The sequence below is a fragment of the Hyperolius riggenbachi genome, chromosome 4 (genome assembly GCF_040937935.1).
Source record: "Hyperolius riggenbachi isolate aHypRig1 chromosome 4, aHypRig1.pri, whole genome shotgun sequence".
Classification (NCBI taxonomy): Eukaryota; Metazoa; Chordata; class Amphibia; order Anura; family Hyperoliidae; genus Hyperolius; species Hyperolius riggenbachi.
The window spans coordinates 212,140,044-212,158,956 of record NC_090649.1 but is presented as its reverse complement, the minus strand read 5'-3'; the positions used below and the strand labels follow the sequence as shown (position 1 = coordinate 212,158,956).

Sequence of the window (18,913 nt, the reverse complement as noted above, 5' to 3'; positions counted from 1 at the left end):
CCACGGTACCACCAATGTACTCTGTCTGCGTTATCACTGCCCGGGTCACCGGGTGCATTTAATTTTTTGGCTAGCACTATGACGCTGTGCTGCTACTACTACTACCAGTATGTTGCCGTGGTCCTTCTGTGCTGCTGAACTGACCGCCCGCATAGTCCTTCTCCTGACTCAGTCGGTACCACCATGTAAGGCTTGGTGGTGTATTCTCCACAGTCAGCATGCAACGCATGAGCTGACGTGGAGGAGGTACACACACTAGCACAAAGGAACAGGCTATCCCTAGTATAGTGGAGGGGAGGACTGACTCCAATAGGAGATTGTGGCGCACAGAACCGGTGCAGATCTGACAGCCACAAACAATGCTTTCGTTATAACGTCTCAGCGCAAAGTAGCGCTGAGCGCATAAACCAGAACTGAGGAGATCAGGACAGGTAGACAGAATGAACGCTTGCTAGCTAGCGGCTACTTAGCGACAGCAAGCGTCCAAAACCAGACAGACTGGAATGAGGCAGCCAATGCGTTGCGGCGATGGCATGCCTCACAAAGACAGGACAGGATAGTCAGGATCAGATTCAGGGGCACTAACAAGACAGGACAAATCTTCTGATGTGTGCACTGAACCAGATAGGGACTCCACAACTACCTCTGGACTGGACCGAGACTCATTTAATACACTGGATTGGAGCTCATGAGGCGCTGCAGAACAAGTCAGTATTGCAGCAGCCCCCACTGGACTAGGCAAAACTGAGGAATTCCCTGGACAGGAAGGGGACTCTGGAACCTCTGCCACAGCGGCCAGAGAACCAGAATCTTTCAGGATACAGGGCTGGGTTTCAGGAACACTCATCAGACCAGACTGAAATTCTGAGATTTCTATTATTTTGACCAGAGAATCAGAATTATCCATGTTACAGGGCAAGACTTCTGAAACATTCAGAGGACAGGGCTGGAGTTCCTCGGCTGTTACAACACTGGAGAGGGACTCAACAACATTGGTTAAATCAGACTGTGTACAGGGCAAGGTATCTAACACAATTGCTGACGAGGACAATATTTCAATGGCTTCTGCTTTGCTGGGCAGAAATTCACCAAGTTTTATTAGAACAGACTGTAATTCCAAAACAGCTGCTAGACAAGTGAATATTACTGTAACACCAACTGAGGTAAGCAGTGCCTCAGACTCCTCTGCTAGAGGGTTTGAAATATCCAAAGTACTGGGTGAAGCATAGGACTCTGCGACCACAGCTTCACTGGACAGGATCACTGAACAGTCCATATTGCAGGGCAAAACCATGGAAGCACCTGCTGGACAGCATAATGATTCTGTGACCTGAGTTTCATTGGAGAGATCTACTGCACAATTCATGGTACAGGGCAAATTTATTGGAACATTTTCTGAACAAGGTAATAATTCTGTGATTTCAGGTTCACAGAGCAGATGCTCTGAGCTATTCACGAAACTAGAGCGAGGTGTAGAAACAGGAAAATCAAGACACAATGTTTGCGCATCTGAATCACCATTCAATTGTAAAATTGAAAAATTCAGATGCTGGGGTTCTGAGGTTTCTGGACAGGATTGCTGGGACTCGGAAACTGATGTAGTGCATCTATTGGCATCTGCTGGATCAGACAGGAGTTGAACTTTATTAACACGGGTAATTTCTGCAGAAGTGTTTGCAGAGACAGGCAAGATTTTTCTGGTGTCTGTTTCACTGAACAAAGACTCATGAGTACTGGCTAGGCTGGACTCAGAAGTCAGCAGGACCTCTGGATTCTCTGCTGAGAAATTTGTGCAGTGCAAAGTTAAGAAAGTATCAGTGGCTTCTGTTTTACTGGGAAGTAACACTGAGTTATCCATGGTACAGGGTGGAGTTACAGGAACATTCACAAGACATGGCAGGGACTCAGTAACTGGAGAAGTGGGACAGTCTCCAATTGACAGTGTGTCTTCCCTGGTATCAACTGATTGAATCGCATAAAAATCATCCAAAATCATTTTCCACACATCGATCAATGGAGCCACAAAGTCATACCCACACACACCAGTTTTTATTAGGTTATAGGCAGACTTAATGCATGCATTCAATACTAATTCACTTTTTGCACTGTAAAATTGACAAAATGAACTTGAATCATTCTTCCATTCATTGACCAGAGCTTCCATCTCTCCTTTCTCAAATGGAGGATTCCAAGCATACTTAACAGGCAGATCACAGTTTGCAGATATGATTGTGGCAGGGACATATATTGGGTTAATTAGCAGGTGATTGGCAGATTCCTTATTCTTAAGAATCTCTAATACCTGTAGCAAGTGTTGAACTGTAGTGTATGCAAACTTTCCTTGCTTCACAAATAAGTTGATTTGTTCAATACTCTGTAATATCTCCTCATAATCATACTCAGATAATTCTTTTAAACAAAAATCTTTATTTTCCCTAGCCAGTGATGAAAGTTCATTAATAGTTTCATAAGTCCATTTAACTCCCCTGAAAGACAATTGCATTTCATTATCTGTTAATGGCAGAATCTCATTATAGGTCTCAGTCGCTAAGGATAACGACTCTGCAGATCGGACACGTTTCTTAGAACGTTTGCGTTTTGCCTTAGACCCTGCTGTTTTCCCTGCTGTTTTTGGTGATTTATTCAAGGCTGCAGGAAAATTATCAGGAACACTCTCTGCTTGCTGATCATTTTTGCAAACAATTGAAGGAGCAGCTGATTGGCCTGCTGCCAGGAGTTCATTTAGAGGAAAAGGCAATGGATCTATGCGCAACCAGTTATGGATCACAAACGCTAGAAATTCCAGCGGTCTCTCATTCAAATCGGAATGATTGAGAACATCACATGCCCACTGAAGCAATTGCCCTTTAAACAAAATATAAACTAGCTGGAGTGCCCAGGTTAAAACAGGAGTCGCTTGGAGATCGGGATTGGCCAGGAACCTGGCACATGCAGAGAAAAACTCATTTTCTGTTTCATGGTTAAGTTCTTCAAATTTCTTAAAGGAACAGGAACCATAATTAACTGTGTCATACTTTCTGGGAATCCCCCCCACAATGGGGATTGGTAATGGGGTTTTCATAATGTAAGGCTTGGTGGTGTATTCTCCACAGTCAGCATGCAACGCATGAGCTGACGTGGAGGAGGTACACACACTAGCACAAAGGAACAGGCTATCCCTAGTATAGTGGAGGGGAGGACTGACTCCAATAGGAGATTGTGGCGCACAGAGCCGGTGCAGATCTGACAGCCACAAACAATGCTTTCGTTATAACGTCTCAGCGCAAAGTAGCGCTGAGCGCATAAACCAGAACTGAGGAGATCAGGACAGGTAGACAGAATGAACGCTTGCTAGCTAGCGGCTACTTAGCGACAGCAAGCGTCCAAAACCAGACAGACTGGAATGAGGCAGCCAATGCGTTGCGGCGATGGCGTGCCTCACAAAGACAGGACAGGATAGTCAGGAAATAGCAGGATCGAGATAGATGAACGTAACACAGATAAACATACAATAAGTATGTTTTCCTAGCGTATTACAATTACAGCTATCAATGAAACTATTTGTAAGGTCTGACTAACATATGTATATATCGGCAATGAACCGATATATGACATAAGCAGGAACGCTGACTAGGACTGGAGTAATACAGGGAACAGGACTCAGAAGGATTCGCTATCTCTTCGCAGAGATGAACGCAATCCACAAACAGTAACAGAACAGGATTCAGAAGGATTCGTTATCTCTTCGCAGAGATGAACGCAATCCACAAACAGGACCAGGAACAGGATAACTAGCTCAGCACGGGTGTTCACGGTACGCGCAAACTACCAAAACGTGCTGGAAAACTGACTAACTGAACACAGGAAATAAACAGTTCGTGTACGTATATATCAGCGACACTGATGTATCAACGTAACACGAATACAAGGAAAATAATAAACGTGCTGGTATGCATATATATTGGCAATGAACCAATATATGATGCAAAACCAGCAAAGTATCTTTAGAACAAGAAACACGATCGGGGGCTGAAGCGACAGCAAGACGGGCTTAACTGAAGCTATGAAAACCCAAGGAAACCCTGCAGGAAGCAGATCTTTATACTGAGGTCATCCAATGGGAGCAGACATGCAGATTCCCACACAGGTGAATGATAATCAGTCACAAGCTGACAGCAGGGAAAGACAGACAAAGCTATGCAGCCTGCATGGAAATAGATCAGAACTGCCTGAGCTGCAGCACTACTACTTCCAGCAACAGCTGCTGCAGCAGCGATCATCACACACCACTGCACTCTGCGTTCACACTGCCCGTGTCCACTGACAACTCTGCTGCGATGTCATTCCTAATTGCTGCAAAAAAAACAAAAAAAATTACAAAAACCTCTCTGGTGCCTTTTTGGCGTCAGCCACTCATCCTCCTCCAGCGGTACCTTCGCCGCCAAGTGCCATTGGAACTCGCCTTCACCTCTTTGACTGCTTAACGCGTATATCCCTTTTTAAAACCACGTATTACCAATTAATAGCCCCATTTAAAGTGTTGATTTCACGTTAAAATCCATTTTCTCTAGAAAAAAAAAATCTTTTGGAATTTTTTATGTTGAAGTTATGTTGCCCCTTATCACCTCGATAATCCATGCAATTTGGGGGATTGTAGCATGTATGGGGGCTTTGTTATTAACGTTAAAAGAAAAACCGCCTCCGGGCGGGAATCCACGCGTGATTACGCCTTTCACGGCAGAAAATCCGCGTGGTTGCGTGGACGCGGACGAAAATCCGCATGCGGCGGGGCCGAATGCTGATTTTTTTTTTGCAACCACGCGGATTGTCGAATTCGTGGATGAGGCACATCCGAGCATCCCTGCCTGCTATGTCTCGTTTCTGAGGGTACACACACCACTGCATGTAATGTTTGAGTACTTTTACCACATTTCTCTCTCCCAAGCTGTCTGGCTTTTTTGGGTCATTTTGTTATAGGCTGTTAGTGAAGGAGGAATGACCGTCATCTGGCTTTGGAATTACTGTGGCAGTTAGAATTTGCAATGACCTCTTTTATGCTGGCCACACTCACCAAGGAATCTTACGAACATGTAAGTAATATGTCATGTAACAACACAGCGCCAAGAACTATTGTCATAAGCATAAATGGGATTCCACCTCCAGAGATTGCACCTTCAGTCTGCGTTCCTATAGTGCAGCTTAATGTACCCAAACAGAGAAGCAGAGAGGGGTTTCTCTCAGTGGATATAAAATCAACTTTTATTCAAGCAAGGCACATCAGGTACAGAAACAGATCACTCACATAAGGAGGGTCCTATGCCTCTATAGGACCCTCTCTGGAAACTTTGCTTCCCACCCTTGTGGTACTCTGAACCAGAAAGCGATCAGTGGTGTCCAGCCCGCTCTCGTCCCGACTAATTTCGGACTCTTGATGATGACTGTGGCAGCTGCCGTTTGTTCTTTTTTTAGCAGGGCTTCACCCTGAATGCTACAGGAACAGGGTGGACGCAGTGAGTGCACACTGTGTGACAGGCAGCGTGCAGAGTGTGACAGTCACGGCGGGAAGCTTGAAAGCTTGGAGACAGCACAGTACTGATCCGTGGCTGCCTGCTGGGAGATTAGATAGTAAGATACTCCAAGCATGATCCCACCTCATGTGACCTCGCACAGCACTCACTGCGTCCACCCTGTTCCTGTAGCATTCAGGGTGAAGCCCTGATAAAAAAAGAACAAACGGCAGCTGCCACAGTCATCAGCAAGAGTCCGAAACTAGTCGGGACGAGAGCGGGCTGGACACCACTGATCGCTTTCTGGTTCAGAATACCACAAGGGTGGGAAGCGAAGTTTCCGGAGAGGGTCCTATAGCGGCATAGGACCCTCCTTTTGTGAGTGATCTGTTTCTTGTACATGATGTGCCTTGCTAGAATAAAAGTTGTTTTATATCCACTGAGAGAAACCCCTCTCTGCTTCTCTGTTTGGGTGCATTAAGCTGCACTATAGGAACGCAGACTGAAGGTGCAATCTCTGGAGGTGGATGGGATCCCATTTATGCTTATGACAACGTAATTCCTGGCGCTGTGTCGTTACATGAGTTTATGTGAAGGTGAAGAGGGTCTGTCCTAGTCACAGCAGCAGAGGTGGTTGCTGAGCGGCAAAGTTCATGTGATCATTTTGTATGGAGCGCCTCTTACCATATTTTTTCATGTATGTAATATGGATGGATTAGTATATCATAGTTTACTATAATGAGATTCTCCTGTATTTTAACCTCCCTGGCGGTATGCCCGAGCTTTGCTCTTGCTAACCGACGGGAGCTCAACGCAGAGTATAGCGCGCAGCGGGCATTTTTACTCGCCACCTGGGGGATCCACACTTTGGTAGCCCTTCTCCTTCCTTTCCTCTTGTGCTCTAAGGCTCTGAATCACTCTGGTGAGATCGCCCTCAGTGATCTCACTACAGAGTTACAGCGCCACCCGGAGGACAGAGGGAAAATTGCAGCGCTGCAGCCCAGGGAGGTGAGTGAGTGCTGAGGCTGCTGCAGGCATTCTGGCAGCATGATTTTTTTCCTGATTTTAGGGTCTGAAATGTGCTGAAAACCCTAAAATCTGAAATTACCGCCAGGGAGATTAAAATAAGGCAAAAGCTATAATGCAATTACATTGCATTAACATATCCATTAAGACCAATAAGGGAACTACTGATGCATAATCCTACTGCTTCTCATCTTTAAGGTAACCACATCATAATAGGGAAAAAGGGTATCAGAAAAAAACAATAATTTCAGTAGTAATCAATCAAAATTATGCTCTTTATTTATTAAAAATGGTACACATTGGTTAGCCACCTGTTAAAATTGACAACATTGCCACTTCATCCCTTACGTAAAATCCAACACACACTCGCATATCACACATGCCGGCCAGCATATCCTGAGGAGTAGCTCGGTCCGTCACATGCACCACTCGGTAGATGGATCCCATTCCAGAAGAAAATCAAGCAACAAGGTTTGTAACATCCCGGAAGTTTTACACAAGGAGTCCAATGTGTTGCAAATCAAACACATTCTTTAGCCAATACAGCGGTATAGCAATATAGAATGTCCCATGCTCCTACGCCAAATGTGCAGGCAAGGATGGATATGCGAGGTGTTGGAGGAGCCTACGCATTTCGGCCACTAGTCACGTGGGCTTCGTTAGGGCCAATAGGGTTCGAAAGAGTCGTCAGTCCTTTTTAAAGGGGAGCCGCAGAGCCTCACCTCCTTCATGCATAATTAATAAATTAAAATGAACAGTTAGGCCCTATTTTAAGACATGTAACAATATTTACACTGACACTTTAAAGGGAACCTGAAATGAGAGAACTAAATGGAAGCTACTGTCTTCATTCCCTTATAAATAATGCCAGTTGCCTGAGATGTAGGTTTTAGTTGTTTTTTGAGTCACTCACACACCTGCAACAAGCATGCAGCCAATGGTGTAAAAGCATCTGATCTGCATGTTTATTCTAGGCTAGTGACTTAACCACTTAAGGACCGGGCTTGTGTGCGCTGATCTGTGCAGCGTGGGCTCTCCAGCCCACAGCACAGATCAGCAGGCAGCCAGGGTGACCAGAATTCCCCCCTTTTTTTCCCACTAGAGGGATGTCCTGCTGGGGGGGTCTGATCCCCGCCGGCTATTTTCGTTCAGCGGAGGGGGGCTCCTCAAAGCCCCCCTCCGCAGCGAGTTTCCGCCTCCTTCCCCTTCCCTCCCCCCCTCCTTCCTACGAGCGGCACAGGACGGCGATCCGTCCTGCACCGCCTCTGATAGGCTTCAGCCTATCAGATGCCAGCGATCCCCGGCATCTGATAGGCTTTAGCAATCAGAGGCCGGGGATCGCTGATCTCCTTTACGGCGCTGCTGCGATTTCTTCCCCGCGTGTTTACATTTAGCCTGCGAGCCGCGATCAGAGGCACCCTCCGTGAACTGACATGGAACGGCCGCTCGCATGGTAACACCACTTCGACCTGCCGACGCCTATCGGCGTTAGGCGGTCGTTAAGTGGTTAAAAGAATTAAGCCTGTCACACACTGGCAGACTTTTTTCCGACTTGCCCAAAAGATAGATCCATGTCTGATTAACATCTGATCAGATCTATCATTTCCATGCAATCCATTGTTTTGTTTTTTTAATTGATTTAAGTATGAAATCTATTAAAGTGAATACCACTGCTCCTCGAGGTGTCCCCACTGCAAATGCTGCTCTCCCTGAAGCCCTATGCAGAGTATTAGTGCAGCTAAGCACTCTGACACTCCCCTCTCCAGCCTGCGCGCTCCTTCTTCTGTGCTGCTGTAAAGGCGGCATCATAAGGGAGTGCGCCAGCTTGAAGTGAGTGTCAGAGCGCTATGCACAAATACGCTAATGGCATCCCTCCACCCTGTACCTAAAGTGGAAGCTGCAGTGGAAGATATAAATGTGTTATTAAATGCTATGCAACATATTTATCTAGTTGGAATCAGCCCTAAGGCCTTGTTAAAAATACCATTGGCCATATTAAAGAGGAATTTTATTTTATTTTAATTTTTTACAAAACAAAGGAAATGTAAGTATGATATGAGGAGGAGAAGAAGAAGAGATAAGCAAAAGAGAGAACATAATCCTCGTACCCTGTCAGTGTGGTATAGAAAAAGTACCTCATGCAGCATGGGAATAATCATGTTTACTACTGGCACGCAGTATATTATGAAAATCAGGAAGTTATTACCCACAAGGCTGTGCATCCAAGACCGAATGTAAATTAGGTTTAGGGTTAAAGTCAATGAGTGGGAGGGATTTCACCTTTTTCAGCTTTATTTCTATTAGCTGTAGGGCTTTTTCCCCTCTGAGAACTGAATTTTCTCTGACAAACTTGCCATCTGCTTCACACTGGTGGTGAGTTCATTTCCACCTTAAAGAGGAACTTCAGCCTAAACAAACATACTGTCATTAAGTTACATCAGTTATGTTAATTGAAATAGATAGGTTATATAATCTCTTTCCCACCCTGTTTTAAAAGAACAGACAAATCTTTGTGAATTCATGAGGGCAGCCACTTTTTGGTTGAAAGGAGGTAACAGGGAGCATGAGACACTGTTCCAACTGTCCTGTGTCCTGATCACCCCTCCCAGTTGCTAGGCAACGAGAACAACAACATCAGAGATCCCATCATGCTTTTGCACAGTATCGGGGGAAAATGCCCAAGCTGTTTTCTTTGATGGGGCGGAGCTTAGCTTCTGTGCAGCCAAAAATGAGGCTTGGATAAGAAAAACAAAGTTCTCATGCTGTGAAACCGTTAGAGAAACACCAAGTCTTTTCAGTGCTGCTGAGTAGATTTTTAGTCTGGAGGTTCACTTTAAAGAGACTCTGTAACAACAAAAACCTCCCCTGGGGGGTACTCACCTCGGGTGGGGGAAGCCTCCGGATCCTAATGAGGCTTCCCACGCCGTCCTCTGTCCCACGGGGGTCTCGCCGCAGCCCTCCGAACAGCCGGCGACTGTGCCGACTGTCAGTTCAATATTTACCTTTGCTGGCTCCAGCGGGGGCGCTGTGGCGACTTTCGGCACGGAAATAGACGGAAATACCCGATCTCCGTCGGGTCCGCTCTACTGCGCAGGCGCCGGAAACTTGCGCCTGCGCAGTAGAGCAGACCCGACGGCGATCGGGTATTTCCGCCTACTTCGGCGCCGAGAGGCATCAGAGCGCCTGCGCAGGAGCCAGGAAGGTAAATAATGACGTCACCGCTGCCCGGACTGCACGGAGGGCTACAGCGAGACCCCCGAGGGACGCAGGACGGCGTGGGAAGCCTCATTAGGATCCTGAGGCTTCCCCCACCCGAGGTGAGTACCCCCCAGGGGCCGTTTTGGCGTTACAGTTCCTCTTTAAAGTTCCTGTTTAATAAAGCAAGCTTGCACAGGCCTCCTGCATTTTTTACTAAGATCTGTTCCTTTTTTCACTTCCTTCAGGCAAATTGAGATGTGCAGACACTACTCTGACCATTGAACTGATGCTAGAAATTATGAACCAGATCAAGAATGGCGCAGTCCCTTTTTCTGAAGTCTGCCTTTTACATCGCTGCAAGATTCTGCTTCTCCTACAGGATATTGAAAGATTAAAAGATTCATTGGATAGCTTCAAAGAAAATTCATCCATTCCTCCTGGTATGTATTTTTAACTGTTTGTATAATTTAGTGACATCAGTGAATTGCTCTCTGGATAAACAAATAATGTGTTGTAAAGATGTAATTTTTCCTTTTTTTTTCCAAAGTAGAAAACAAATGTTACCTTCAAAGTATCTAAGAAGCCTGTCATTCTATAATGTATGCATATCTGTTAATCCATACGAGACAGATGTTTAATACACTGGTGCTATACAGACTTAATAGAAAGTGCATACCCTGCAATATTGTTGTATAGGAGTCCCATTGTGATAGATAAGCATCAGAAAAGATTCTTTCCACCATAAGGTGATATTTCAGCTTTTGTTAATTCTGGTGTGGACTGGCTAATTCGCTGGACAAGGGCCGGTTCTCTCATGAAGCAAGGAGAAACACTGGCATCAGATGCAGAGATTACAGGGGAGGCATGTTTGTACAGTGTTTACACTTACAGCATGCTGTCAGAGTAGGAGGAGAAGCGAGAGGAGAACGAGCGAGAGGTGAAGAGGTCATCATTGGGAAAAAGCAGCTTGTTGTGCTGTGTGAGAAGTCTGAGGCTAGATTCACAGTGGGACGTTGCGTTTTGATGCCACGTTAAAGTCGCACCGCAAGCTTACAACGCAACGCGCCCAAAAAGTTGCAACGCAGCGTTACCGCCGCATACAGCAGATACCTAGAAAATACAGGCAATGAAAAGTATGCTTCCAAGTCATTACTGAGCATGTGCAAACAGTCCAACGCAGCTAATAACGTGTATAACGCACTGCATGCAGTACTTTTACTTGACGTGCAGCGTTAGACACCAACGCAACGTGTGCACTGTAAACAGGGCATTGATTTTTCATTGCAGTGAGTTATTCTGCATTAAATGCTGTTTTAACGCGCAACTTTAACGTCCCACTGTGAACTTAGCCTGACAGTGAATGAGAAGGGGGGAGCAAGGAGAGCAGCAGTGTTTCATTTGACTTGCACAGCAGAAAGGAGGTGGTGGAACTGCTGTCCTGACTGAGGAGAAATGGAGGAAGACCAACTAGCTGAGGGTGAGCAGTTTGTTTGTTTGTCACAGACTCGTAGCCAGCCAGTGTGTTATTATTGTGTTGAGCTGCAGCATGTAATGTCTCCCTTGCTGACATTAAAGCTGACAAAGAACATTAAATGAAGCAGAGAAAATTGTCGAGTGCTGTGCGATCATTCTAAATGGGGGGGGGGGGGGGAGCGCATCCTCACAAGTTTGCCTCAGGCAGCAAAAAGTCTAGGACCTTCCCTGCACTGGACTCTTATAAAATGACCTTGAAATAAAAATGTAAAAACGAGGCTGGTGAGATAGGAGAGCTGTCGGAGGGACCGCATCTGTTGGGGTATTTCAGCCAGCCAGTAAGTGCAAACAACTGAGATATGATCATTCCTGCCCTTCGCTATGGAGGAGGATGAGGGCACAGCAAAGAGTGATTGCTTGATTGAGGGAAATACTAGCAAGTGGTTGAACATCTGCAACTTAACCAGTCACAGTTTCCAAGAGCAGGGTGGGTTTTAAGATATTTTGTAAAAAAAAAAAAAAATCTCTGCATATTTCATTGTAAACTAGGAAAAATAGGTTGACGTGGTATTAATCCTGTATTTCTTTATTTCTTCTAGATCACAGAATGGCACTATATTCCCTGTTTTCCTACTGGATTACAAATATTTTACCAATAAAATAAAATAAAAATCTACATATCCGTTCTTATCTGTGTAAATTCTGACAAATTACGTTTGATACTGTTAGTATTATATATTTATATAGCACTGATATCTTCCACAGTGATTTACAGAGTATATAGTATTATTGATAACTGTCTCTCGGAGTCATAGGCGTCAATTCAGCAAAGGCTGTTCGATAAGAAAAAAATAGTTGGGAAAATACCACATTCGGTATTTTAGACTTTTTGTGTGCTAATTTGAGAATATTTTCACAGGTGCGGTAGAAGTTCTGTAATTTACCAAAGCCTAGTTGTCAGTAACAGCAGAGTCTGTGTTGTTACATGCTGTTCTCCGTGCATTGACAGCATTACTGTAGTAAGAAGCATCCTGACATCACAGATGTACATGTTTTGTTATTCTGCCTCTGCTCGCACTAAATCTAGTCTCCATTAGTCTTTCTTAACATTATATTTATTTGCCACGGCTTAGGTGAACTCCAAGATACTTTACACATGCCCTGCTTAGGTTATTTCCCCACTAGCTCCTTATTCCCCTCCACTAGCTCCTCCGCATTTTCAAACAGGAACTTAAAGAAAACCTGAACTGAAAATTAAAAGTTAAAATAAACATACACAAGTCATACCTACCTCCCGTGTAGTCTACTCCTCAATCTCTTTCTCCTTTCCTGCGTCCTGTTTGTCCACTGTGATCAAGGGAATTCTCTGTCCTCCATTTTGAAAATGGCCATTACCCCATAACGGCTTTCTGGTCAGCACACATAGGGAAACATAGACATTACTTGGCACAGCAGTTGTCCTCTCAGCTATAACTTACAGCAACTGATATATTTCAGTTCTGACAAAATGTTGTCAGAACTGGAAGCGATCATTGTCAGAAGAAAATGGTGAGTTTCTCAGAGGAACTGATGGCAAGCTAATGTAATGTTCATTTGAAGTTACCTCATGTGTTTATTTTAAATAATTTTACTCAGTACAGGTTCCCTTCAAGAGGTTAAACTGCCGAAGAGTGGCAGGGGAAGCCTGTTTTGTTTTCCGTAATCTCTCTGCTCGCTGCGTGGGTGGGTAGGAAACCTTCAGGTCCGTCTCTGCTTCTGTGAGTTCTGTGAGTCTCGCACTAATACCGACAGAAGAGAACTGTCGGTAATGGAACTGTGTTTTACCGTATGCTGTAACCTTGATGAATTTACCTCACTGCTCAGTAATTTCAGCTTTTCACACGGTAACAGTCTTATTGAATTGACACTTTCCTAAGTGATCAGTAAAATAAGCTGTTTTCAGCATTACCGAATGCGGTAATGCTTGGTGAATTGACGCCATAGACTTATGTCCCAACTCAAAAGGCCAACAGTTAACTGCTCAGTACATTTTGGAGATCTAGGCGATAGCTGAAGATATGGACCACTAGAGTTCCAGGGAGATCTATATAAGAGTGGAGACCACCATGGTCCAGGGAATATGATAGTGGGAGGGAGACCACCATAGAAAGCTATAGAGTGGGGAGGGGTTGTTATGGAGGCCCAACCAAAATAGTGCTGTGGGGCCCAGTGATTTATAGCTATGCCCTTTGAGACACTACCCTGTTGACCATCCCAGTCTGTCCTTCGAACGTGAATTTTTTTTAAATTTTTAATGTATGGCTGAGTCTGTTCTTGTAACCTGCTAATTTTGTCCATTGAAATATCTGCAACAGTGAAGTCAAATTAGAAGACAAAAAATTAAAACAATAAGGTTTATTCTATTCTTCCTCATGAAAACTGCAGCAGTAGTTCCTGTTACAGAAAGACCTAGAGCCTCTTTCCCCCAGTGGCATAGCAATAGGGGATGCAGAGATTGTGACCACGCTGGGGCTCCTGGACCAGAGCGACCCACTAGGGACCTTTCTTCATCCATCTTATTAGCTTTGAAGTGGTACTATGCTGATAATGGACACCTGTATATGTGCATTGAATAGTGGTAATTCTTAACAAAACCATTACCTTACACTGATTGTCCCTCTCTGACACTGCAGCTGTCCTTGGTAGGTTTTAGGGCTTGATATCCATAGAGTGTTTGGGGCCCCGTGTAAAACTCGCACTGGGGCCCTAAGCTCTATAGTTATGCCACTGCTTGCCCCTGAGCCATTCCTGCCCACATTGCTCTTAACAATTAAGGTGTACCTTGCAAAGGGGAAGGTTGCTGTTGAAAACCTTCCTCTTACCCATTGCAACCCCCCTTGTCTCATGTGTTCACTGGTATGAGTCCTGCTACTGCATTGTGAATATTGTACATGTGCCTGCAACACAGGAGTATGTAGAAGTTTATTCTTAACTCTTGATACACTCCTTTCAAATTATGTGCAACTCCAGCCACTCTTAGTGAGATCAATGGTAGACTGCAAAGATTACCCTAAGTATTAATAACTAAGTGGGTAGGCTGCTATAAGTCATTACAGAGGGCTGTTTACACATACATAAATCTATGTCATTTATCTCGATGTTATGCAGACCTGGTCTACAAGCTAGGTTTTACCCCATTGGAATCTCTTACAGTGTTCTCCCCAGAAATTTTTTCCAGCTGAGTGGCATGAAAAAATAGCCGGGTGTGGTAATATAAGCCAGTGCTTCTGTGTGCAACTCTGCTTACAGAACAGGAGGAGGTGAGCCGATGACAACCGGGTGCTCACCAAAACTAGCCGGGTGGAGCACCCGGGTAAAAGAGCCTGGGGAGAACACTGTCTTATGAGGGCTCTTTGGCACGTAGTGGCCAAGAGTATTGCAGTTAGTATCCTTTTGTTTCAGACCTGTTCATTTTTCTATTTGGCGATGATAGTTTGCTACCCTTTCTTTGGCCATGTGCAAACCTTGCAAGGATTGCCGTGAAATGAGTTACATTTATGCTACTGCAGTCACCTGCTAATTTACCAGGTAAGGGTTGACAATTTTTACCACTTTTTGCCACTTACTATGCAGTCATATAAAGTCATCTCCAGGATTGCTGGATCATTTACACTGATCAACCAAGACATTAAAACTGCCTTGCGAATACTGTGTGGGTCCCAGCTGCCAAGGCAGCTGTGACATGTAAAGGTGTAGTCTGCACAAAACTTTTGAAAGGTGTCCTGTGGTATCCAGCACCGAGACGTTAACTGCAGGATCCTTATAGGATACACAAGATGACATGTGACATAATGAGATAGGCATGTGTATGTACAGTGCCAAGCACACAAATAAATATGCTGTGTTCCTTTTTTTACTTTCTCTGCCTGAAAGAGTTCAAAATCAGGTATGCAAGTGTCAGCTTCTGTCTGGGTTAGACGAAAGCATAGCCCTCACTGACAGAAAATGGCTTCTTAGATCAGGAAAGAGATAAAGTGTCAATAGTTCATAGATTTTAGTTCTGGTATACATCAATTCATGTGTCATTGAGCAGAGACAATCAAACAGTAAAAACTTAAAAAGTAGATTTAAAAGTAAAATAAAACTGTGGGATATAAAAAAGTCATTTTTATGAGAAGGAGGATAGATGAAATTGTTTATCTCATCAGTTTATTTTCACCTCGGGATTCCTTGAAGGTCCTCTGCTATCAGGAAATATTGTAACCATGAAGGGGCTTAGATGGTCTGTAAGTCTGCAACAATATTCAGGTACATGGTGCATGACAAAGTAATGATCTTATAAACACATTTGACCGGACCACCTTCTTCCAATGCTCCATGGTCAAATTCTGATGCTCATGAGCCCATTTAAAGTGATTTTGGCAGTGAACAAGGGTGCATGGTCACTGTGACAGGTCTGCAACCTGGGATGCACTGTGTGTTCTGACACCTTTCTCTCATGAGTGACATTCTGGTTATCATAGATTTTAGCTACATTAGCTGTTCTGTGGGATCAGACTAGACCATCTAGTCTTTACTTTACCCATGTTCCAGTTATCCTGACTTGGACTACTTTTGGCAAAAACTTATGAATACACACCAAGAACACCCAACTAAACTTCCTGTTTAGGTTATGGTCTGACCTATGTTGCTAATCAAGGTTTTTCAGATCCCTATGCTTGATTAAACTTACTGCTTCCAGCACATCACCTGAACTGACTGATCGTTTGTTGCCCAACAGGGATGGTCAATGAATTGCAAATAATTCTGAGGTGATGCAAAGTTTCTGGTCATTTGATTTAATCAGAAGTCTATAAGATTATTATTATTATTATTATTATTATTAATTAGTATTTATATAGCGCCTGCATCCTATGCAGCACTGTACAGAGAATATAGTCTTGTTACTTACTGTCCCTTGGGGGAGCTCACAATATAATCCCTAACATAGTCGTATGTCTATATATGTAACGTGCAGTGTATTTATTGTGGTCAAGAGCCAATTTAGGGGGAAGCCAATTTACTTATCTGTATGTTTTTGGCATGTGGGAGTGCCCAGAGAAAAACAACGCAGACACTGGGAGAGCATACAAACGCCTTGCAGATGTTGACCTGGCTGGGATTCGAACTGGGGACCCAGCGCTGCAAGGCGAGAGCGCCAACCACTACACCACCGTGCTGCCCATAAGATCCAATAAACTCGCATTAAAAGAAATATCTTTGGGGCAACTTGTAACAACAACAGAAGTACTCCTTGGAGACAGGCAGCGGGCAAAGAAGATGACGTTAATAAACATTTATTATGAGGGATGTTTTAGATGGCTTACAGGTGACGTTTGCCATTATTCTCAGCCATGTAGTCTAATTACAATTTTAGTCAATAATCCCAGGTGTTTATGTCACATGCTGTTGTATAATAAAGAAAGATTATCTTTTAGTTTATCATTTAATTGTGTTTTGATAGAGTGTCAGTTACAGGGTATAGGAAGTGATCCTTTTTCCCCATTGTAGATGTCACAGCTATATTTGATATAATGGTATCCTGCAATGCCTTACATTCAGTCAAATCCCTCCTAAAAATACCGACTTTATGCATCTCTGGGTGAAGCCGGAAAGAAAGAAAACATGAAGGGAACGAGATAATAACTTCTCAAGCGGCAGGGCCAGAGGTGAGCAACAACGCCGCCGCTCTCAGAAGACGTGGTGACTCTAGCAGAGAATAAGAATCGACACAGCAGGAGAAAGCTTCCATACACATTAAGGATGCAACACAGATAACAAAGCACATGAGTAAAATCTTACCTTTTATTGTCTAGTGAAGCCTACAGAGAAGTATAAAGGAACTGAGCTTTTTGCATCTCTGCTAAATGAAATAACATAATACCGATTTAGCTTACGAGGACCGAGGTCCTTCTCTACTGCTGTTACTCATATAAATAAAAAAGTTTTAGACTGCTCCATTATTGCAAAAAGTTTAAGCTCAATACAAAGCATGAATGCTGGAATTCCGTATTCTGCAAGCGTTTGTACATATATACACACAGCAAGTTTAGCAGGCATATATGTAATTTTAGATCTAAAAAGGAAAAAATTGCATTGGAGGGAGAAATACTAAGTCTTACTAAAATAATGAGCCGTTTGTAGCTGATGCATTGTTTGAGCTGGTAATTCATCCTTATAAAGAGCAGCTGTGTCTCTGACATTTTCTCATAAGCTCCCTAAGTGGCTCCTGTATTGCTGCCCTCATTGTTTTGAAGGATAGTTTTGTTTCTGCATTTCATGTAACCATAATGTTACTTGTGGTGCTGTGAAAGAAAGGAAATTTGGGAAAGTACTTAGTTAAATAGACTCATAATAATAAATGCATAATTTATGAGATATAAAAGCTCACTAAAATAGGAAGCTCAAGGCGCTTTCTGCCACCTTGCTACTCGGAGGTCTCGGTGCCTACAGCACGCATTATAACTGCCATTCTTAGGGCCACTTTACATGGCCAACTGTTTGGTTTGTCAATGATTGCACAATTGATGGTAAATGCATTGAGATGAACCTTTGCCATTCATCGCAATGCATGAAGCGGTGGCACCTGACGCTAAACAATGTGGACAAATGCTAGTAGCCATCTGTCTGAACCAGCCCTTAATGATGGACCATCAACAGTTTGTGGCAGGAGGACTTCTTGTCTACAGCTAAATAGTAGGTTTATACGTGCTGTTTGTATTTCTGGCCTCACTTTCACACCTATTACCTGGTGGTTTATCTGTAACTTCAAACAGGGTCTGATAGACTTATAGAGACTCTGAAGCGAGTCTAAATTTACTTTTTAACAGGCAGTATAAACCTTGGTAAAATGCCGCTATCCCGCGGCAAAACGAGGTGCCTTTACCCCCCAAATCCCCCCAGCAAAATCCACGACTTTCTTGGTCGTGGATTTTGCTGCTCATGGAGGCAGAGCTATGAGCTGTAGCTCTGCCTCCATGCGTGTCAATCACCGCACGGATCTCCGCCTCTCCCCGCCCCTCTCTGTGAAGGCAGATTGAGCGGCGGAGAGAGGCGGCGATCAGCGGGGATTGATGTGCTGAGAGGCAGAGCTACAGGGCTTAGCTCTGCCTCTTCAAGAAGTGCTCCCCCGAGCTTACAGAGGGGATTTGGGGGGTAAAGACCCCTCGTTTAGCTGTGGGATAGCGGCGTTTTAGCAGGGATTATACTGATTAACATGACTGCCTGTTAAAAAGGTAAGTTTATACTCGCTTCAGAGCCTCTTTAACCCTCCTGGCGGTATAAAAAAATACGCCAGGAGGCAGCGCGGCAGTTTTTTTTAAAAAAAATTTTTCTATACCATGTAGCGAGCCCAGGGCTCGCTACATGATAGCCGCTGCTCAGCGGCATCCCCCCGCCCTCTTCGATCGCCTTCGGCGATCTCCGATCAGGAAATCCCGTTCAAAGAACGGGATTTCCTGGAGGGCTTCCCCCGTCGCCATGGCGACGGGGCGGAATGACGTCACTGACGTCGGGTCGTCATTGGGAGTCCCGGGCCACCCCTCGGTGCTGCCTGGCACTGATTGGCCAGGCAGCGCACGGGGTCTGGGGGGGGGCCGCGCGCCGCACCGTATAGCGGCGATCGGGCGCGCGGCGGCGGCGATCAGGGTGCTGGCGCAGCTAGCAAAGTGCTAGCTGCGTCCAGCAAAAAA

The 18,913-nt window shown here is 44.5% G+C and overlaps 1 protein-coding gene across 1 annotated transcript in view; it reads left to right on the top strand.

Annotated features, from left to right (window-relative positions):
• ERICH1 (glutamate rich 1) overlaps positions 1-11,880 on the top strand; it is an 84,874-nt gene extending 72,994 nt beyond the window's left edge. Inside the window, exons 5-6 of the mRNA XM_068281339.1 lie at positions 9,977-10,171; positions 11,804-11,880. Coding sequence (XP_068137440.1) covers positions 9,977-10,171; positions 11,804-11,868 — 260 coding nt within the window. The 3' untranslated portion in view covers positions 11,869-11,880. The remainder of the gene's footprint in view (positions 1-9,976; positions 10,172-11,803) is intronic.
• The last annotated feature ends 7,033 nt before the right edge of the window (positions 11,881-18,913 follow it).